General features: G+C 34.7%; 1 protein-coding gene across 5 annotated transcripts in view; it reads left to right on the top strand.

Annotated features, from left to right (window-relative positions):
• The window catches only part of USP14 (ubiquitin specific peptidase 14), a 64,543-nt gene that overhangs the window by 5,645 nt on the left and 35,357 nt on the right, over nt 1–23,541 (top strand). For 3 of the 5 annotated variants that reach the window (XM_037017991.2, XM_037017995.2, XM_037017988.2), the window contains 3 exons: nt 1,867–1,899; nt 17,611–17,715; nt 18,466–18,569. In XM_037017991.2, the coding sequence (XP_036873886.1) occupies nt 1,867–1,899; nt 17,611–17,715; nt 18,466–18,569 (242 nt within the window). The remainder of the gene's footprint in view (nt 1–1,866; nt 1,900–17,610; nt 17,716–18,465; nt 18,570–23,541) is intronic. The other 2 variants (XM_037018000.2, XM_037018010.2) reach the window with 1 other exon arrangement.

Raw genomic sequence — 23,541 nt, 5'->3', positions numbered from 1 at the left:
TGGTAGATATGTTTTAAAAAACACTACAAAGTGTAGTTTTGTACATGCATTTGAATGTTGAACTTCAGAGTATTTCAACAGCAATACCAAAGCTCCAGTTTGGGAATAATGTTAATTTTTTCCTTTGCTCTTTTGTGCATCCTGCTCATTAAAAGAGAGCCCCCTTTTTTAAAGTGTTAGTAAATGATTGCCATTATCTGGGGATGGGAGAAAAAATATTTTTGCTTAAAGAGAGAGGGAACTTAATTTTTCCTTTATTTAGTTTGCTTGGATTGACTACAGTTAAGAGTCCAGGTTTACCAGCATCATTGATGAAGGGCCACAAAAGAGATAACACAGGTATTTTCTTTTAATGGCAATAAAGCAGATGTTGGTGAAGAAACATTGCTTCCCCTCCAAGTTGCAGTTGAGCTTTTGCTCATTAGTGAGCTTGATAACCTAATTTGTGCTGAACCATGTACTCATGGTGTGCTGTGGAAAACTATTAAAAAAATGCAAACTAAATGAAACTAATAGCGACAGATACAGATGATTGAATAGTCTGTGTCAGGCTTTTCTTTTTCTTTTAATTCTCAACTATGTATTTTAAAAATGAGGAAAGTGAATGTATGTAAATGAAACAGCATCAGAGAGATTTAAGTAATGTATAGTAAGGAATAAAGTAACATGTGATTTACAAGTCAAGCAGATCTGGATTCATATCCCAGCTTGTGTGACATTGGAAAAGTAAGTGATCTGCGAGAGCATATTTAGTTATCATTCCTCATGGTCAGCAGTAATAGCCCTTAAACTTTAGGAAATTATGGTTCCACTTTGAAGAAGGGTGTCCAAAGAGATAGTAGCACCACAAAAGGAAGCATTGTGAATGCCTGGCACTCTATGTAAAAAGAAAGAATAGCGTGGAACCCACTTTAGCCTATGAAGGGAAGAGCTTAACTGCAGTAGCCAAAAATATGGACCAGCATGGCGTTTAAAAGAAAAAGATCTTGATTTAATTGAACATACTGAAGTGAAAGTATTTAATTGCTTCATAGATGTGAAATTTAGGATTTGAAACTCAACATTTGTGGACATTGCAAATACAGTTGACCCTTGAACAGCAGAGGTTTGAACTGTATAGGTCCACTTATGCATGCAGATTTTTCAATAAATATATTGGAAACTTTTTTGGAGATTTGTGACAATTTGAAAAAATTCTTTTCTCTAGCTTACTTTACTGTAAGAATACATATATTATAAAACGTGAAATATGTGCTAATTGATTGTTATTGGTAAGGATTCCAGTCAACAGTAGGGTATTAGTAGTTAAATTTTTAGGGGAGTCAAAAGTTATATACAGCTTTTTGACTGGGGTTGGTGCTGTAAGCCCTGTGTTGTTCAGGGGTCAACTGTATTATTAAGGGTTAATTTGTCTCAGGAAGTCTTGTTAGTTAATAGCACTTTCATTCTCAAGAGTCTCCTGACTTGGATGATAAGTTATATAATCACCCTAATTATGTAGACCTTGTTTCATAAGTTGCTCTTCCTTCTTGCCACATGAGCTAGTTATTAGCTTTGCTGGTTTCAGACATGCAACAAACATACAAAAAATTAGTATGTCATTTGTCATCAGTTGTGTCCTTTAGTACTTGTGGTGCTGCCAAGTTTACTTTTAGATTGTTCACATAGTTTAAGCAGTTGTTAGATTTACTAGCTTTATGACTGCATGTATTTTCTTTGTTTTTAAAATACTTTTGATTATAGTAATTGGAAGTAATATCTGCATACAGAAAAAATTCTGTTTTCAAGTAGCTTAAAATTAGTTGATTAGATTTTGTTTGGGTCATACATACATGGTAAAATGTTTTTTATTTGTCTTTAAAACAGGATGAGGATTGGGGAAACATCACAATAAAAAATGTAAGTATTAAGAATACTTACGATAATGTAATTTCTTAGTTATTACACCAAAATATGTTCAAAATGCCTTTTAGTCTCTTTCTCATTATATATAGACAAAAAATAAATATAATAATATTTATCTTCAGTTGTTCAAGCACTAATTGTAGATACTTTCCTTTTCCCATCAACTTATGTTGGGAATCTTGAAAATCAGTTGTAGGTCTATTCTTGGACTCTTGTTCCATTAATATATTTGATTAAAATATAGTAGTACCACATGATCTTGATTACCAAGTATTTATAATAAGTCTTAAGATAAGACTTCAAGAATATTTTAGCTATTTTAGCTCCTTTGCATTTCCTTATAATTTTAGAATTAGTCAGTTTCTAAATGGACTCCTGGAATTTTGTTTGAGATTGCATTGACTCTATAGTTTAATTTCAGGAAAATGAACATATTAACAATGTTGAGTATTAAAATCCTTAAATGTGGTGTACTTCTGTGTTTATTTAGGTCTTTATATTCTCTTAGAACTTTCTGAGGTTTGTAGTTTTTCAGTATAGAGATGGTACACAGTTTCTGTTAGATTCTTGGAACTAAGTATTTCTTGGCTGTTGAAAACAATATTTTAAAAAAATTTCATTTTCCAGTGTTCATGGCTAGATTATAAAAATACTGTTTACTTTCATCCTGTGGCCTTGTTAAATTCACATGATAGTTCCAGTATTTTTTTGTAGATTCCATTGGGTTTTCTATGTACATAAGCATGTCATCTGCAATTAGAGGCAGTTTTATATCTCCCTTTCCAATTTTTATGACTTCCATTTCTTTTTATTGTCTTACTTCACTGGGACTTCTAATTGTGTTGAGTAGAAAGTGAAGAGTAGACATCTTCATCTTTTCCTGGTTCACTAAGACCTTTTAAATCATGAACATCTGTTGAATTTTGTTAAGTGCTTCCTATTAAAATGATCATCTGATTTTTCTCCTTTATTCTGATAATCTGGTTAGTCTCACTGATTTTTTTAAAGTTATTTAAAAATCTTTTCATACTGAGATACATACGAAAAGCATAAATCTTAATGTACACCTTGATGCATTTTGACATGTGTACTCACTCGTGTAACCATTGCCCAGTCAAGATGACAGACATTCTCACTAATTTCTCTTTTTCTCCTTCATCCACCACCCTGTGTCATGGCAGCCATCAGTCTATTCTGTGTTGGAGTCTATTTCAGTTTTATTTGTTCATTTTTGTTTTTTGTAAGTGAAATCAGATGGTATTTGTCTTTTTCTTTATGACTTACTTCACTTAGCATAATACCATTTAGGTCCATCCATGTTCAAAATAGTGAAAGGACTGGTATTGTTCTACATTTTTGCAAAGTTTTTGACAATATAGCTTAGTAGAAGATAATTGAGTCTCGTATTTGCTTCTACATTCAGTTTGTTGTGAAATGTTGATTTGGTTGAAGTATGTACAAGAAATTTGGCCTCACGTAGGTAAATAGATGGAAAAGGGAAGGATTTTCTCAGGTAAAATTTTGAACACTCTTTTATAGTATGTCAAAACTCATTATTCAGTTTATTATTTATATAAACCACATCAGTGACTTTTTATACATTAAAATGTATTTGTCTGTTTTGTACTTAGAATGGATCTTATACCCATGCATGATTTTGTAACATCCTCTGTTGGTCATTTGGAAAATAATGGTTTTCTGAGTTATTTAGATCTTATGAATGTTGATGCATTTCATTATACAATATTTAAAAATTGCATTCATTAAAATAACTTCGTCATATAAATTCATAACTGCCAACCTCATTAGAAAAGTAATACTGGAAAGCTGCCAGGTGCATAGTGACAAATACAATGCTAATTATTCACTTTGAAAGCTCTAATTTTGTCATTGGCAACTATAAATATTTTAGTTGTTTTCCCTAAAGCAACAAGTTCACTTCATTCATTTTTGGGGGAATGTTGGCTAATTATGCAAGTCTGAAAACCTGTAACTTGTCAGTTGTTTTAAGTAAAAACTGTATTCCATTAAAAATGAGGAATTAGTCCAGTTTGCAACTCAGACATTTACACGAGCTTATCCTGAAGACAACTATGATACTTAAGTATACAGAAGTGTGTGTGTGTGTTTTTAAAATTTGATTGGCACTTTGTAATTTTTTTAATAGACTGTTTTTTTTTAGAGCAATTTTAGGTTCACAGCAAAACTGAGCAGAAGGTACAGAATTTTCACATGTACCTTTATAATGGGAAAATGTTGATACTCCCAGTATTAACATCCCCTACCAGAGTGGTACATTTGTAATAATTGATGAACTTCCATTGACACATCACCATTACACAAAGTACATGGTTTACATTAGAGTTCAAACTTGATGTCATACATTCTATGGGTTTGGTGTATAATGTATCCACCATTTTAGTGTCATACAGAGTAGTTTCAGTGTCCTAAAAATCTTCTATGCTGTGCCTTTTCATCCCCTCCTCCCCCCAAACTCTTGGCAACTGTTGGTATTTTTATTATATCCATAGGTTTGCCTTTTCTAGAATGTCACATATTTGGAATCATAAAGTATGTAGCTTTTTCAGGTAGACCTCTTTCATTTTTTAATATGCATTTAAATCTCCTCCATGTTTTTCATGGCTTGATAGCTCAGTTCTGTTTAGTGCTAAATAATCCATTGTTTGGATGTACCATATTTTATTTATTCATTCATCTGCTGAAGGTCATTTTGGTTGCCAGTAGAAGTAAGTTTTTTATGGGTACTTCCCATTCCATCATACAGACTGCCAAGAAGAAATGTATTTAAAGGTTGAGCTTCAGTAAAGTCAATAATTTTTACCAGTTCATTTTTATGTCACTGCTTTGATGCTAAACTGTTAAAATTTTTAGCCACTATTGATTTACCACCATCAGTGCAGATGTCAACACACTGGAAAAGAGAAATAACATCTTGGTATTATTATGAAAGTAGTTATGACCTTGCTGGCTCTGTGAATGAATCTCAGATTGATAGGGGTTCACAGAAAACATTTGGGCCTCACTAATTTGTGATGTACTTATTTATCTCTCACATATTGCTGGATTTAAGTTTCTCGTGTTTTTAGGGATATTTACATTATGTTCTTGAGAGATATTAATATTTTTATTTTATAACAATCTTTCATTTTGTTATTAGAGTTATACTGAATTCATTAGAATTGAAGTATTCCCATTCTTTTTTCTGAAAGTTTTTTTCAAGATTAGTATGGTTTCTGTAAATATTTGAAATAATTTACAGGTGAATTGTATATGGACCTTGGTTTTCTTGGAATTTGATTGATGTGCAGTTTCTTAATAGACGTGGGCTATTTAGATTTTCTATATTTTCTTATGTCAGTTTTTTTGAGTTTTCTCTTTTGGGGAAGTTGTGTATTTTAAATATGTTTAATTTATTGGCATAAAGTTGTTTATGATATCCAGAACATTAATTATTCTTTTATATCTGTTAACATTATTTATTGATGTTTCCTCTTTCATTCGTGATATTAGTAATATATGTTTTTGCTTATTTTTTTTTTTTTGGTCAGTGTCGCTAGGATTTATCAATAAGTATTTTAATTTTTAGCTGTTCATTTTATATATTACCCATTTTCTATTTTATTTTCTACTCTTTAAATTATTTCCTTTTTTTTCTATTTTGTGTTTAAATTGTAAAAAATTTCCTGCTTTTTAAGATGCTTAAATCATTAATTTTTATACCTTGTCTTAAATAAACATTTAAAACTAGTAATTTTTCTTTAAGTGCTTATAGCTTTTATACACAAATTTTGTATGCCTTCAAATAACAAATGACTTCAGGTACAGTAAAAGATGACTCCAACAGTATACTTCTATTTCCTTGCTTCTGTCATTGGTACTATTGTTGTCATAGAATTTACTTCTACATTTGTTAGAAACTTATTACTACATTGCTCTTACTTTTACTTTTAATAGTCATTATCTTTTTAAAGACATTAAAAAATGTAGAAAACTCATTTTGGCACTCTTCCTTTGGGTCAGATCCAGATGTTATTTTCTTCTGCCCTAAGAACTTCCTTTAAATTTTTGCAGAGCATGTCTGTGAATTGTATCTGCTTTTATTTTTTTGAAAAACTTCATTTTCCTTTTTGAAAGTTTTTGGTAGGTATGGGATTCTAGAATAACACTTTGAATACTTGAAAGGCGTCTTCTGATTTGAATAGTTGCTATCATTCTTAATCTTCGTTTCTCTGCATGTAATATATCTTTTTTTCCCTGGGTTCTTTTGAGATTTTTCTCTTTTTTGGTTTTCAGCAATGTAATTACGTTGTTTTGGTTCGATTTTCTTTGTTTATTCTTTCTGAAGTTCTTGGATCTATGGTTTTGTAGCTTTTATTAAATTGGGAAAAATTTTTAGCTATTTTAGATATTTTTTCTGTCCTTCCCTCACCTCTTTTTTTGAGACTACAGTTGTACGTGTATTTTTAGCTTTGCCCATTGTAGAATTTAGTCCCTTTTATTTCTTTTTTTTTGTGTGTATTTACTTGTCTATATGTTGATGAATAATTTTGTTTCTACTTTTTAACTATATGACCAAAACTGCTGGGAACCTTTCTCTTTATAGATGCATGCTTTCATTTTTCTTGCATAAACACATTAGGAGTGAAATTGCTGGATCATATAGTTAAGTATATATTTGACTTTGTAAGAAAGGCACGCACTTTCCGCAGTGGTTGTACCATTTTACATTCCCATGAGCAATATGTGAGAGCAGTATATCACCAGGATATGATGATATTGGTCATTTGTATTTTAGCCATTCTGGTAGGTGTGTAGTGATACTTGGTTATGGTTTTACTTGGCATTTTTTTGACTAGTGATAATGAACATTATTTCATGAGTTTACTGCCAGCTTATTTTTTTGAAATGTCTGTTCAGATCTTTTATTTTTTAGTTGAGTACTTTCTTTTGAGTTTTGAATATTCTTAATATATAATGGATATGTCTTTTGTGAGATACATAGACTGTGAATGTATTCTCCCCAGTCTGTGGCTATTGGGTATGTATCAGAATTTCCAGAATCCCCTACCTGGCCTTATTAGTCTATTTACATATCAATAGGTATTTACTGCTGCAGCCTCCTGTAGCCTCTGGGGCAAGGGATAGAGAGAGAAATGGCCACTCTCTCCTCCCCTCCGTTCCTGGTATGTAATTGGTCTGGTGTTTGCCAGTCATCAAGGACCTGCCCATGGACTTCTTTCTGGAAGGGGTGGGCATGGAAGTAGCGCCTGCACTGTGGCAGCAATAAATGGGGCCTGGCGCAAGTGGACTGGGGAGAAAGGACTTGGGAAGTGTGCATGACCTGGCTGTGAGGAACGGATGGAGCTGTGCCGGGCCAGTGAAATTGAGCCAAGTTGTAAGCAATAAAAATGGTTTCTCCCACCCTACCCTTTCCCTTGACTTATTTCAGTTTTAGCGGATTAGGATTTGTCCCAGGCCAGGAACACCCTTCCCCCTGGAGCTACAGTGGCCTTTTAAAAGTTTTTAAAATGTGTCTTGTTGAACAGATGTTTTAAATTTTGTTGAAGTCTAATTTATTAATATCTTTATAGTTTTTAGTGTTTGCATCCTAAGAAAACTTTGCCTATATCAGTGTCACAAGAGAATTTTTAAACATTACTAGTTGTAGCTTTTATATTTAGGTGTATCATCTGTTTTGAGCATTCTTGTCTTTGTTTTGAAATAGTGGCTGAGGTTTATTTTTTCCACATAAATGTTCAGTTATGCGAGCACCATTTGTTGAAAAGACTATACTTCCCATTGTACTGAACACTTTTGTTGAAAAATCAGTTCACCATACACATGTGGGTCTATTTCTGGGTCTGTTCTTTTCCACTGATATGCATATGTATCTACCTAGTACCACTCCTCATTATCTTCATTCTTCTTTTTTTTTTTTTTCAAAACTGTGTTGGCTCTTCTAAGACATTTTGCATGTCTACTAACACATGTTAGATTCAGCTTGTCATTTTCTGCAAAAGAACCTGCTGAGATTTTGATTGTAATTATATTGAATCTATGTATCAATTTGGGACATAGTAATATGAAGTCTTCTAATCTACAAACATTTATTTAGATCTTAAAATTTCTCACAACAAAGTTTTATATTTTCAATATAGGATCTTCTACATATTTTTATAAATATATCAAGTATTTCATAGTATTTGATGTTCTCATAAGTGGTATTTTCCAAATGTCATTTTCCGGTTGCTTATTGCTAACAAACAGAAGTAGAATTAATGATTGTATATTGACCTTGTATCCTGTGACTTTGCTGAGTTTACCTTTTAGTGTCTTAGGATATTGTAGGTAATCAGGTCATTTGCAAATAAGAACAGTTTCATTTTTTCCTTTTCAAAACTCAGCCTTTTTTTTTTTCTTTTATTGCACTGGTTAGGATTTTAAGCACAATGTTCAGTAGAAATGATTGATAGTGGACATCATTGTTTTCTTCCTTATCTGAGAAGAAAAGTTTCCAGTCTTAGTTGGATATTTTTTTACAGATGTTCATCATCAGGTGAGGAAGTTCTTCTCTATTTCTAGTTTGCTGGAAGTTTTTTCATGAATGAGTTCAATTTTTTTTTAAAGGAAAAACAAATATTTTTCCTGTATTTATTGATGATACTTGTTTTTAAATCTTTTAACCTGTTAATGTCATGAACTGTTTATTTGAATAGGAAATCAACTTTATATTCTTAGAATAAACCCCATTTGGTCATTATGTATTTTATTTTTATATATTGCTGAATTCTATTTGGTAGTATTTTGTTAGGGATTTTGTATCTCTTCATGAGAGATACTGGTTTGTAGTTTTCTTGAATTTTCTTTGATGTTGCTATGTGTAATGCTGGGTTCGTAAAATGAGTTAGGAAGCATCTCTACTTCCCTCTTTTCTGAAAGAGTGTATTGTTTTTTTCTTTAAATGTTTCATAGAGTTCTTCAGTGAAGCTCTCTGGATTTAGAGCTTTCTTTGTGGGGAAAAATAAGAATTTCTTATTAAGAATTTATTAGTGTCTTTAATAAATGTAGGACTATTCAGATGTTATATTTTCTTTCACAGCAGTTTAGGTAATTGGTGTATTTTAAGGAATTGGTCCATTTAATTAAAATTGTTGAGCTGATTGGCATAATACACTTCTGTTTTCCTTTTATTCTAGAATCTGTAGTGTAGTGCTGTTCTCTACCTCTCTTTTGGCCCCCTGATATTTGCCAAATGATTTCTCCCTCACTTTCCTCATCTAGCCAGAGGTTTGTCAATTTCATTAATCCCTCCACCACCCCAAAGAATCAGCTTTTGCTTGTTTTCATTTATTATTTCATTCATTTCTCTTCTGTGCTTCATTTCCTCCTTTTACTTAAAAACATTTTTTGAATGCTTTTACTAGCTTCTTAAGTTAGAAGCTTACTTATTAATTTGTCTTTTGTTTTCTAATTATCTCTTTTGCCCATCTTTCTGTTGTGTTTGCCTTAACTGATTTTTTTAGGTGCCTATATATAATTTTTTTCTAGTATATCCTTTAAAATTTTGATTTAGTAATGTTTCATGGAAATTTTCAAGATTTATGTAGTTAGTGACTTTAGTTCTTTCATCTTTATGTCAACATTAGAAAATTTTAGAAATTTCCAACAGCAGAAACTTTTTAAATTCACTTATATGTATCTGTAACTATTTCATATTTTTACATTTAAATCCTTGATTTGTAATTCCTTTTGGGTATGCCATGCCAGGAAATGGAGAAATGATAGGAATTTTTTTCCTAAATTACTGTCCACTATTACATTCTTCATTGTGTACTCTCTTTTTTTAATTTTAAATGACATTGTTTTAATATTCCTTCATTGTTCTTTTTCAGAAATTTCTTAGCTATTGTCATGGGTATAAATCTGCTACATGAATGAATAATTCTGTAAAGTTTCAAAAAGGAATTCCAGGGGGGTAACGGGAAGATGGCGGCGTGAGTAGTTCAGAGGAAATCTCCTCCCCTAAACATATGTATTTATGAAAATACAATAAGTACAACTATTCCTAAAAGAGACACCAGTAGATGCAGTACAACAGCCAGGATACATCTACACCTGTGAGAACTCAACATCACACGAAGGGGGTAAGATACAAGCTGCGGCCAGGTGGGACCTGAACACTACCCCACCCCAAAACCCGGCGGGAAGAAAGGAGTCAGAACGGGGAGGGAGTGAAAGCCCAGGAGTGCTAAACAACCAGCTCTAGAAATCCACACCCGGAACGCCAACACAAGGTGCACAGGGTGCTGGATGTTACAGAAACAAAAGCAAAACCTATGGGCAGGTCCCCGCAACCGGCGCCCCTGAAACAAAAAGAAAAGTGAGTACTTTCTGCAAGTCTTAAAGAGACAGGGACCCCATAGCTGGACGAAGTTGTCCTGGCAGCTGGGAATACCGGGGAAACTTAGGCGTCCTATACCCCGGGGAAGCAGTGCAGCTCTGAAGCCCCTCATGGCAATAAGCAGCCTGCCAGTCATTCCTCCAACTGGGGCGGACCCCAACACTGGCCCAGTAGCAGGAGAGTGGCAGCGCACACCGGGGATGGCAGCGCCAGAAGGGACTGAGAGCAGATTCGTGTGCCACAGGAGAGGCTTGTGCTAGCCCGCAGCGGTGCAACTGAACAGCCCAGGTGCAGCTTGTGCGCACCGGCGGCAGTGAAGCCAGAGGAGCCCGGTAGAAGCCTGCGCGGAAGAGCCCCATGTGCACCTGCAGCAGAGCCAGAGGGAGCAGGTGTGCTCCCAGCAGCTGACCGGAATCCCAGCCCAACGCACAGCTGCCCGCGCCAGACCCAAAGGCCGCTGTTGCTACACAGCTGCCCAGCAGGGTTGCCGCTAGCATGGAGGAGCGCACCTGGTGTGCCTGTCACTCCCCGCAGGGCTCCGCGCTGCTCTGACGGACACCCCGCCCACAGCAGCTTAGGAGACTAACCCAGTGGCTGCTCCAGGAGTGAGAGTAACCGTCACAGGCAGTGGAGAAGGGCAAGGCATCCAGAAAGCAGGAAAGGACATTCTTCTCCCAGCTGACACACCTGCAACCTGCCTACAGCTACTGCTTTCACCATGAAAAGGCAAAAAAATCTGGTCCAGTCCAAGATAGTTACACCTTAGAAAGGATCTGCAGAGGCAGACCTAACCAGTCTCCCTGAAAAAGAATTCAAAATAAAAATCATAAACATGCTGACAGAGCTGCAGAGAAATATTCAAGAGCTAAAGGATGAAGTCCGGAGGGAGATTACAGACGTCCGGAGGGAGATTACAGAAGTGAAACAAACTCTGGAAGGGTTTATAAACAGAATGGATAAGATGCAAGAGGCCATTGATGGAACAGAAACTAGAGAACAGGAACGCATAGAAGCTAATGCAGAGAGAAATAAAAGGATCTCCAGGGATGAAACAATATCAAAAGAACTGTGTGACCAATCCAAAAGGAACAATATCCACATTATAGGGGTACCAGAGGAAGAAGAGAGAGAAAAAGGGATAGAAAGTGTCCTTGAAGAAATAATTGCTGAGAACTTCCCCAAACTGGGGGGGAGAAACAGGTGCTCAGACTACGGAGGCACACAGAACTCCTGAGAGACGGGATCCAAAGAGGACAACACCAATACACATAATAATTAAAATGGCAAAGATCAAGGACAAGGACAGAGTATTAAAGGCATCCAGAGAGAGAAAAAAGGTCAACTACAAAGGAAAACCCATCAGGCTATCATCAGACTTCTCAACAGAAACCTTACAGGCCAGAAGAGAATGGCATGATATATTTAATGCAATGAAACAGAAGGGCCTTGAACCAAGGATACTGTCTCCAGCACGATTATCATTTAAATATGAAGGAGGGATTAAACAATTCCCAGACAAGCAAAAGTTGAGGGAATTTGCCTCCCACAAACCACCTCTACAGGGTATCTTAGACGGACTGCTCTAGATGGGAGCACTCCTAAAAAGAGCACAGAACAAAACACCTAATGTATGAAGAATGGAGGAGGAGGAATAAGAAAGGAGAGAAATAATCATCAGACTGTGTTTATAATAGCTCAATAAGCAAGTTACGTTAGACAGTAAGGTAGTAAAGAAGCTAACCATGAACCTTTGGTAACAATGAATCTAAAGCCTGCAATGGCAATAAGTACATATCTTTCAATAATCACCCCAAATGTAAATGGACTGAATGCACGAATTAAAAGACACAGAGTAATAGAATGGATCAAAAAGCAAGACCCATCTATATGCTGCTTACAAGAGACTCACCTCAAACCCAAAGATGCACAGATTAAAAGTCAAGGGATGGAGAAAGATATTTCATGCAAACAACAGAGAGAAAAAAGCAGGTGTTGCAATACTAGTATCAGACAAAATAGACTTCAAAATAAAGAAAGTAACAAGAGATAAAGCAGGATATTACATAATGATAAAGGGTCAGTCCAACAAGAGGACATAACCATTATAAGCATATATGCACCCAATACAGGAGCACCAGTATACGTGAAACAAATACTAAGAGAATTAAAGGACGAAATAGAATGCAATGCATTCATTCTGGGAGACTTTAACACACCGCTCACTCCAAAGGACAGATCCACCAGACAGAAAATAAGTAAGGACATGGAGGCACTGAACAACACGCTAGAACAGATGGACATAATAGACATCAATAGAACTCTACACCCAAATGCAAAAGGATACACATGCTTATCAAGTGCACATGGGACATTCTCCAGAATAAACCACATACTAGGCCACAAAAAGAACCTCAGTAAATTCCAAAAGATTGAAATCCTACCAGCCAACTTTTCAGACCACAAAGGTATAAAACTAGTAATAAATTGTACAAACAAAACAAAAAGGCTCACAAACACATGGAGACTTAACAACATGCTCCTAAATAATCAATGGATCAATGACCAAATTAAAATGGAGAACCAGCAATATATGGAAACAAATGACAACAACAACACAAAGCCCAACTACTGTGGGACGCAGCAAAGGCAGTCTTAAAAGGAAACTATATAGCTATCCAGGCATATTTAAAGAAGGAAGAACAATCCCAAATGAATAGTCTAATGTCACAATTATCGAAATTGGAAAAAGAAGAACAAATGAGGCCTACGGTCAGCAGATGGAGGGACATAATAAAGATCAGAGAAGAAATAAATAACATTGAGAAGAATAAAACAATAGAAAAAATAAATGAAACCAAGAGCTGGTTCTTTGAGAGAATAAACAAAATAGATAAGCCTCTAGCCAGACTTATTAAGAGAAAAAGAGAATCAACACACATAAGAATCAGAAACAAGAAAGGAAAAATCACGACAGACCCCACAGAAATACAAAGAATTATTAGAGAATACTATGAAAACCTATATGCTAACAAGCTGCAAAACCTAGGAGAAATGGACAACTTCCTAGAAAAATACAACCTTCCAACACTGACCCAGAAAGAAACAGAAAATCTTAACATACCAATTACCAGCAACAAAATTGAATCGGTAATCAAAAAACTACCAAAGAACAAAACCCCTGGCTAGATGGATTTACCTTGGAATTTTATCAGACATACAGAGAAGACATAATACCCATTCTCCTTAATGTTTACCAAAAAATAGAAGAGGAGGGAATACTCCCAAACTCATTCTATGAAGCCAACATCACCCTAATACCAAAACCAGGCAAAGACCCCACCAAAAAGAAAACTACAGACCAATATCCCTGATGAACGTAGATGCAAAAATACTCAACAAAATATTAGCAAACCGAATTCAAAAATACCTCAAGAGGATCATACACCATGACCAAGTGGGATTCATCCCAGGGATGCAAGGATGGCACAACATTCGAAAATCCATCACCATCATCCACCACATCAACAAAAAGAAAGACAAAAACCACATGATCATCTCCATAGATGCTGAAAAAGCATTCGACAAAATTCAACATCCATTCATGATAAAAACTCGAAAATGGGCATAGAGGGCAAGTACCTCAACATAACAAAGGCCATATATGATAAACCCACAGCTAACATGATACTTAACAGTGAGAGGCTGAAAGCTTTTCATCTGAGATTGGGAACAAGACAGGGATGTCCACTCTCCCCACTGTTATTCAACGTGGTACTGGAGGTCCTAGCCATGGCAATCAGACAAAACAATACAAGGAATCCAGATTGGTAAAGAAGAAGTCAAACTGTCACTATTTGCACATGACATGATACTGTACATAAAAAACCCTGAAGACTCCACTGCAAAACTACTAGAACAAATATCGGAATTCAGCAAGGTGAAGGATACAAAATTAATACACAGAAATCTGTGGCTTTTCTATACACTAACAATGAACTAATAGATAGAGAAATCAGGAAAACAATTCCATTCACAATAGCATCAAAAAGAATAAAATACCTAGGAATAAACCTAACCAAGGAAATGAAAGACCTATACCCTGAAAACTACAAGACACTCTTAAGAGAAATTAAAGAGGACACTAACAAATGGAAACTCATCCCATGCGCCTGGCTAGGAAGAATTAGTATCGTCAAAATAGCCATCCTGCCCAAAGCAATATACAGATTCGATGCAATCCCTATCAAATTACCAACAGCACTCTTCAATGACCTGGAACAAATAGTTCAAAAACTCATATGGAACCACCAAAGACCCCAAATAGCCAAAGCAGTCCTGAGAAGGAAGAATAAAGTGGGGGGAATCTTGCTTCACAACTTCAAGCTCTACTACAAAGCCACAGTAATCAAGACGATTTGGTACTGGCACAAGAACAGAGCCACAGACCAGTGGAACAGAATAGACTCCAGACATTAACTGAAACATATATGGCCCATTAATATACAATAAAGGAGCCATGGACATACAATGGGGAAATGGCAGTCTCTTCAACAGATGGTGCTGGCAAAACTGGACAGCTACATGTAAGAGAATGAAACTGGATCACTGTCTAACCCCATACACAAAAGTAAACTCCAAATGGATCAAAGACCTAAATGTAAGTCATGAAACCATAAAACTCTTAGAATAAAACATAGGCAAAAATCTCATGGACATAAACATGAGTGACTTCTTCATGAACATATCTCCCCGGGCAAGGTAAACAAAGGCAAAAATGAACAAATGGGACTATATCAAGCTGAAAAGCTTCTGTACAGCAAAGGACACCATCAATAGAACAAAAAGGTACCCTACAGTATGGGAGAATATATTCATAAATGACAGATCCGATAAAGAATTGCCATCCAAAATATGTAAAGAGCTCACACACCTCAACAAAGAAAAAGCAAATAATCCAATTAAAAAATGGGCAGAGGAGCTAAATAGACAGTTCTCTAAGGAAGAAATCCAGATGGCCAACAGGCACATGAAAAGATACTCCACATCGCTAATCATCAGAGAAATGCAAATTAAAACCACAATGAGATATCACCTCACACCTGCAAGGATCACCAGCATCCAAAAGACAAACAACAACAAATGTTGGCGAGGTTGTGGAGAAAGGGGCACCCTCCTACACTGCTGGTCGAAATGTAAAATAGTTCAACCATTGTGGAAAGCAGTATGGAGGTTCCACAGAATGCTCAAAATAGAAATACCATTTCACCCAGGAATTCCACTTCTTGGAATTTACCCTAAGAATGCAGCACTCCAGTTTGAAAAAGACAGATGCACCCCTATGTTTATTGCTGCATTATTTACAATAGCCAAGATATGGAAGCAACCTAAATGTCCATCAGTAGATGAATGGATAAAGAAGAGGTGGTACATAAACACAATGGAATATTACGCAGCCATAAGAAAAAAAGATCCTACCATTCACAACAACATGGATGGAGTTAGAGGGTATTATGCTCAGTGAAATAAACCAGGTGGAGCAGGACAAGTACCAAATGATTTCACTCATATGTGGAGTATAAGAACAAAGGAATACTGAAGGAACAAAACAGCGGCAGAACCACAGAACCCAAGAATGGACTAATAGTTATCAAAGGGAATGGGACTGGGGACGATGGGTGGGAAGGGAGGGATAAGGGCAGGGAAAAAGAAAGAGGACATTACGATTAGCATGTATAGTGCGTGGGGGCACGGGGAGGGCTGTGCAACACAGAATACAAGTAGTGATTTTACAGCATCTTACTACACAGGTGGACAGTGACTGTGAAGGGGTACGTGGGGGGGACTTGGTGAAGGGGGGAACCTTGTAAACATAATGTTCTTTCTGTAATTTTAGATTAATGATACCAAAATAAAATAAAGTAAAATAAAAATGGAAAAAAAACGAATTCCATTAAATTTATCTAGTGTATCTCTACAAACCTGTAATATCCTTTATTTAGGTTTTTAAAAATATCCCTAATTAATACTTTATTGTTTTCTTGTTAAAGTATTACATATTTCTTGTTATGTGTCATCTTAGATATTTGTTGGTATTCTTTTTTTCCTATTGTGTTTTCTCAGTGGCTATTGCTAGTATATTCTTTAAATGGGTTTTCCTGAGACTTGTTATGGAAAAAGATTCTTCAGTGATAGCTTAGTAATGCTTTACTATTATCTTACAGAAGGCTCAAATAAACAATAACATGATAGAATGAAGGTTTTTGGATTATAACACAGGTACTCTTAAGGTTATGAGGTTGTTGGCTTTATTAAATTCCTAATTTTAATCCTCATCTAGATTTTTTTAATCTTCTCTTACTGCCTTTTTTTTTTTAAACCTCCGTACCCTTTGTCTCGTGTATTCATGTCTTCCAATTAAGATAATGCGTAAGATGTTCACATTTCAGGATTATGAGATTTAGGGTGACTGTCATCATTGTTATTCTGTTGTATGGGATATGACATATGTATTGAATGTGAGTATTCCCTAGGTTAATAATGTGTAGAATTGTAAAATTGAGTATTTTGAACAAATTTGTGTAGTTAGCTTGATGTTTTTCAATAATGGAGACTTTGGTGCTCAAATTATTTCTTTTCAAGTGTAAACACTCATTAGTTACACAGTAGACATTCACAGAATCTTATCAGTGCTTAGTTTGTTATGGGGAAAAAATGATGCCACTGAATGTTAATGATTGAAGAATTCCCTCCCCTCCAATGTTGTAAACATTCTCAACTTATGACAGTATTTATTTTTACGTTAGCTCTGTTGAGGTACAATTTATATAAAGTTCATGTGCTTTTCAGTGTACAGTTTGGTGAATTTGTTTAATTTTATACAGTTGTAGAACCACTACCACAGTCAAGGTATAGAAGTTCCATCACTGAAAGAAGTTTCCTCAGTCCCTTTTGCAGATAAGCAGTTGACCTCTGGGCTGAAGCAGCTACCCCAGTACTTTCTTTTTTTTTTTTAACGATTCATTGATTTTTAGTAATTGACAGAGTTGTGTACCCTTCACACAATTTAATTTTAGAACATTTCTGTCATCCCAGGAAGAAATGCCTGTCTTTTTAAAGTCACTCCCTCTTTCTACCTTCAGTCCTAGCAGCCACTAATCTATGTTGTGTCTCTAGATTTACCTTTTCTTGCAAATAGAAGCACTATGTGTTTTTCTCTGTCTTGACCCTTTCATTGGACATAAATTTTAGAGCATTTTCATGAAATCAGTTTTTTCTTTAAACAGGGAATGACTCTACTAATGATGGGGTCAGCAGATGCTCTTCCTGAGGAGCCCTCAGCTAAAACTGTCTTTGTAGAAGACATGACAGAAGAACAGCTAGCATCTGCTGTAAGGCACACCCCATTTTATATATTTGATCACTACTTTTCAGAAGTATAGTTACTAAGATATCTTTTGCAAGGTAGCATATATTTTGAAGATTTAGTTAATATTGAGAGTATGTTTTTAGCAGTAAGTAAAAGTTGTATTTTTGAAATTAGCTTAAGGAGGTTTATAATCAGATAATTCATTATAAAATCAGTTAATATCCATAATAAATTATGTGTTTGGCAGATAGCACTATTTTTAGTATTTACTGTTATATTATGGGAAGATAGGCTCAAAGAGGTACTAAGTGGTTTAAATGCCAGGATACTTAACTTCTTAAAACCTTCCAAGTTGAAAATACGTAAAATTTATCCTTAATTTAAATGTAATACTGCTTTAGAAACTGGCCAACACAAACTTATCAAATGTTATTTCTTCTACCACCCAGCGTCTGTTTTGTATGTTTGTTTTGTTTTGTTTTGTTGAAGGATTTCTATGTATTTTGCTACCCTGGTCTAATGATGAACCTGCAAAGGAGACAGGACTGATGTGATTGTTCTTTTTATTTTCAAGTAGAGAATTAAGATACAGAATAATTTTCAGCATGATGCAGGAAAATTTTTTATTGGAGAAATTAAATATTACTACTTTAGGGTGAAAGTGGAATATATAAATTGGTATGTTGGTAAATTGTACTTCAAAGTGAAATTTTAGTGATTTATATATGCTATGTTATCTTATAAAAATGATTTAATTTTTTTTCCTTATCAGATGGAGTTACCATGTGGATTGACAAACCTTGGTAACACTTGTTACATGAATGCCACAGTTCAGTGTATTCGTTCTGTGCCTGAACTCAAAGATGCCCTTAAGAGGTAAGACAAGAGAAATGTTATAAATCTTTTTTGGGTAAGGGAGATTTCACATGTGGGTGGGTAGTATTAGTGTGTGTGTGTGTGTGTGTGTAAATCATTGCCTAATGTATGTATATATATATTTTTAATAGTTTTATCGAGATACTCATTTATTGTACAGTTTACTCAGTTAAATGGTCTTTATTATATTCACAAGGTTATGCAACCAACCCACAGTCTAATTCTAGAATATTTTCCCCCCCGTATGGAACCTCATACTCATTAGCAGTCAATCCTTGCTTGTACCCCTCCCACGTCCACTGTAGGTAACATTAATCTATTTTCTATCTTGGATTTACCTGTTGTGAACATTCTATAAAAATGGAATCATACAATATGTGATCTTTTTGTGACTGGCTTCTTTTACTTACCATAATATTTTCTAGATTCATTCATGTTGTAGCATGTATCAGTGCTTCATTCTTATTTATGGTTGAATAATTTCCCATTGTGTGGATATAGCACATTTTGTTTAACCACTCATCAGTTGATAAACATTTAGATCGTTTCCTCTTTGTAGCTTTAAATGAATAATTGCTATGAATATTCACACATTTTTGTGCAGATTTTTGTTTCCATTTCTCTTAGTTATGAATGGGTTGCTTGGTCTTATGGTAACTCGTTGTCAAACAACATTTTGAGGAACTGCCACACTGTTTTCCAAAGTGGTTGCAGTATTTTACATTCTCACCAGTAATGTAAGAGTTTCAATTTTTCTACCTCTGTTCCAGTTTTGTTATCGTGTCTCTGATAATAGCTATCCAAAGGATGAAGCCGTATCTTGTGTGGTTCTTGTCTGCATTTATCTAATGACTAGTGATATTGAGCATCATTTTTTCATGTGCTTATTGGCCATTTGTACATTTTTGGAGAAATGTCTTTTTGAATCTTTTGCCTATGTTTTCAATGATTACTTTTTATTATTCAGTTGTAGTTAGTGTGCTTTATATATTCTGGATAAAAATCCCTTTTCAGATAGATAATTTGCAAATATTTTCTTCAGTTTAAAAAGTGTCTTTTTACTTTTTTAATGGTATTGTTTGTAGCATGGAGTTTTAAATTTTGGTGTAGTTCTCATTTTTCTTTTGTTGCCTTGTGTTTTTTTGTCATGTATGAGAAATCATTGCCTAATCTATGTCACAAAGAATTTACTCCTTTGTTGTTGTTTTTTTTTTTTGAGTTATATAGTTTTAGCTCTTACATTTAGGTCAATGAAACATTTTTAGTAAATTTTCATGTATAGTAGGAGATAGGTGTCCCATCCCATTTTTTGCATGTGGATATCCATTTCTTCCAGTACTGTTTGTTAAAAAGACTAATTTTTCCTGTTGAATTGTTTTAGGACCTTTGGTAAAAATCAGTTGCCCAAAATGTGTATCATAGGTAAAATTTAATTTTGGACTTTGAATTCTAGTCTAGAACTAAGTGCATTGATTTGTGTGCCTCTCCCATGCCAGTGAAAATGGTTTTAAAAAGAAATGGAACTATGTTTTTATATCACTATATAAAAGAAAAGAGAATAAATAATTACCCATGTTTTAAAAACCTGTGAAATAGTCTATAGTCTATAAGTGAGTCTTTAAATGTGTAACTTTAAAAAGGTAACTTAATTCTGACTAAATTTATTATAACTGTTTAGATACACAAATTACCAATTCTTAATATAAGATAGAATTCTAAACTGCAGCTTGGAATCTTAGACAGCTTTATGAATGTTGACTCTTTTTTACCCTTAGTGGCTTGTGAAATGCTTTGATAGAACTGAGCAGTAGAGAGGAGAGAGAAGGATTATGCAGAAACCTGAGAATAATTGAAGGTTTTCTAAATTTCTCTAAAGTGAATACCTCTAAGGTATTTATGTTGTCTAGTCAAACTGTCTAGATTGTAGCTAATGTATTATGAGTGAATAAAACACAGTACTTACCTCTAGGACTTAGAGTGTAATTGAGAAAGATTCTTAACTAAACAGCAATTTCAGACTGCTTTGATGGGAAAGGTTAAAATCAACTTTTTTTTCCTCAGAGATTAGTAAATTCTCTTATTTTAGTGTGCCCATGCTGGCAGATGTGAGGTCTAATATCAGTCTAGCTTCTTATCCTTTTTTGTTAATAACTTTTGTAGTTTTCTCTTTGTTTTCATTTTTCAAAGTTTTCCAACAGTGTAAGTGTGGGGGTTTCACTCATTTATCTTACGTATTGGTGAGTGGGCACTCTCAGTCTGAGAACTCTTGTTCTAAACTCTGAGATAGAACAACATTCTTGGCTATTATTTCTTCAGGTACTGCTTCTCCTCTTTTTACCTAGCTTTCTCTTATATTCTAAATATTAGAATTTCTGAATATCTTTTTCATGTCCCTTTTTGTTCCTCTGTACTTTTTATGTGTCATATTCTGGGAGAATGCCTCTATTCTGTTTTATGTTTTGCTGATTTATACATTAGCTTTGTTTCATAACTACTTGTTTATCACAACCTTCTGCTCTAAGCTTTTGGATATGACTCCTTTTATTTCTGAGACTCTGAATTTTAAGGTTTTTTTCTTGTTTGGTCCTTTTAACTCTGTTCTCTTTAAATAATGATAAGTCTTCCCTCATTTGTTTTGAGGATTGTGTACTCACCTTATGCAACATGATCTTTTTCTTATGTCTTGGTTGCAAATTATCCAAATGAGTACTTGCTGGGGCAGCTCCCTGTTACAGAGGGTGGCTGGTTGGGACAGACTTCCTTTCTCCCAAAATTTCCTCTTTACTTTTTTTGTCTGGGATACTTCATAAATGTTTATTCCAAGGAGAGCTCTCTGTCGTGTTTTGAAGTTACTTTTCTGAGTTTTGTATAAGCAGGGTTTTTATCTTTTGATTCTGTTTTCTTGAAACCAAATGAATTATTTTTTGAATTACAAGTTTTTGTAAGAGGGTGGAAGCCTTTGTACTTACTAACTTAAGTGGTACAAGATGACATGGATGGGGTTGTAGGTCTTTAGAAAAAATGGCACTGATAAGATAGGAATGAAAGAAAAGAGAAGAATTCCATGTAAGGTGTTTTGCAACTGGATATGCTGAAGATCATCATGAAGACTTAGATTTTTTTATTTGGCAGTTTCTAGAGAGCATAATGGTGGAGGCTAGAAAGAAAGTACAGCTGAGGGAAATAGACTGGATTAGGTGAAGAGGCAGTGAGGGCAGAGAATTGTAGCTATGGGTAAAATCTGGTTTGCTTGATGCTTCCCAACAGTGGAACCTCATTGTAATGTGGTAGTGAAAAATGTATATAATAAAAGTCACCCTTGGAAATTATGTAAGTTAGTTATTAAAGACAGTACCACACGGCCATATTTTTGTCTTACTGGAGACTGGCAAGCCATCTCTTCATAAGTACAATATAGATTTTTCATTAGCAATTGCTAGATTGTTGTTTTACTTTCCTTTTCAAATTCATATAAGAATGGTCTTTTCATAACAGACCTTATCATAAAATTGGCTGGACCCAACTTTTTTTTTCATTTTAAATGTGCATTTTCTGTTTCTTTTCGAGCCAATTTTGGTAATTTATGTTTTCCTATGAATTTGTCCTTATGTTTTTAAGCTGTTGTAGCATAAGAATTCTTCTATTTTTGGATCTTTTTTCCCCCATTTTCATTTCTTATATTTGGTTTTTACTCCTCAATTACCTTGCCTTAGGTTTGTGTATTTTACCTTACACAGAATCAGCTGTTCGATTTACTCACTCCATTCTTCAGTTGTGTGGTTCATCCTACCTTTGTATTAATTTCTTATTTTTGTTTTCCTTGTTTTATTGTTTTCTGACTTCTTAAGCTGCATATTTGGATCATTTATTTGTTCTTGTGTACTAATAAAAGTTTCTAATTCTGAGTTTTTGCTGTTGTTTACTAGTCATTAGAGGTGGCTGTTGAAATATTAAAAAAAAAAACACTATTTTTCCTTTTGGTCCAAAGGTTGCTTTTAATTATTGTAACATACAGAAAAGTGTACAAAAGAATTATCTCAAAACAAGCACTTCTATGTAACCAACAGAGATAAACAGAACCCTGTCACCACTCCAGAAATCCCCTCACTTGTCCCTTCCTAATCATTTCTGTGACCGTTCTTTCCAAGTTGTTAATATTAACCTGATTTTTAGCCTTGTAGATTAACTGCTTGTTTTGAACTCTTAATGAGTAGGAACAGAGATTGGGTGTATTTGGGTTTGGGACATTATTTTGGTTTATCTATGTTGTGTGTGAGTAGTTGTAGATTGTTCATGTTTACACTGCATAGTGTACCATTGTATGCATATACTAGCAAATAATTATCCATTTTTCTGTTGATCAGTGTTTTTGTTGATCTGATGGTATGACTAATTGATGTGACTTTCACAGATCATAGAAAAGTCAAGACATCATTTTTTTGTAGACAGTGAAGTATAATAGACATTAAGTTCAGAGTTACTCTCTTGGTCCTTGTGTCTGTAAAACCTCTCATTAGTTCTGTCAAATGATTCAGTATTGCTGTCAATTCCTCCTGTTTTCTAAGTTTTTCTTTGTAAACTTCATTGTCAATGTTCCTTTGCTTATTGGATGGTTTTATCTTAATTAGGAATTATGCGTATACTTAGTATAATATTGAGAGTTTTTGAGGATGGTATCAAATTATGATTTTCCTGTTCTGAGTTGCTTAGAAAAATTGATAATTAATTAGTGTAACTTTTGCAATAAATGTAGAAATAATTACCCATGTTACCCTATAATTAGAAGTAAAATTCAGGAGAGCAGCAGTAATATAAAGCAGCAACTTTATTATTTTCCTTGCATAATTTATTTCTAGTTTCTTACCTTTGTGGTCTGAGAACCTGGTTGGCACAATTTCAATCTTTCGGAAGCTTTTTTTGTGGCCTAGTATGTGATCTATTCTGGAAAATGTTCCACGTGCACTTGAGAAGA

This window comes from Manis javanica, chromosome 9, assembly GCF_040802235.1.
Source record: "Manis javanica isolate MJ-LG chromosome 9, MJ_LKY, whole genome shotgun sequence".
NCBI classification, from domain to species: Eukaryota; Metazoa; Chordata; class Mammalia; order Pholidota; family Manidae; genus Manis; species Manis javanica.
Note: the sequence above shows the minus strand (reverse complement) of the source record. Positions and strands in the feature narration are given on the sequence as shown.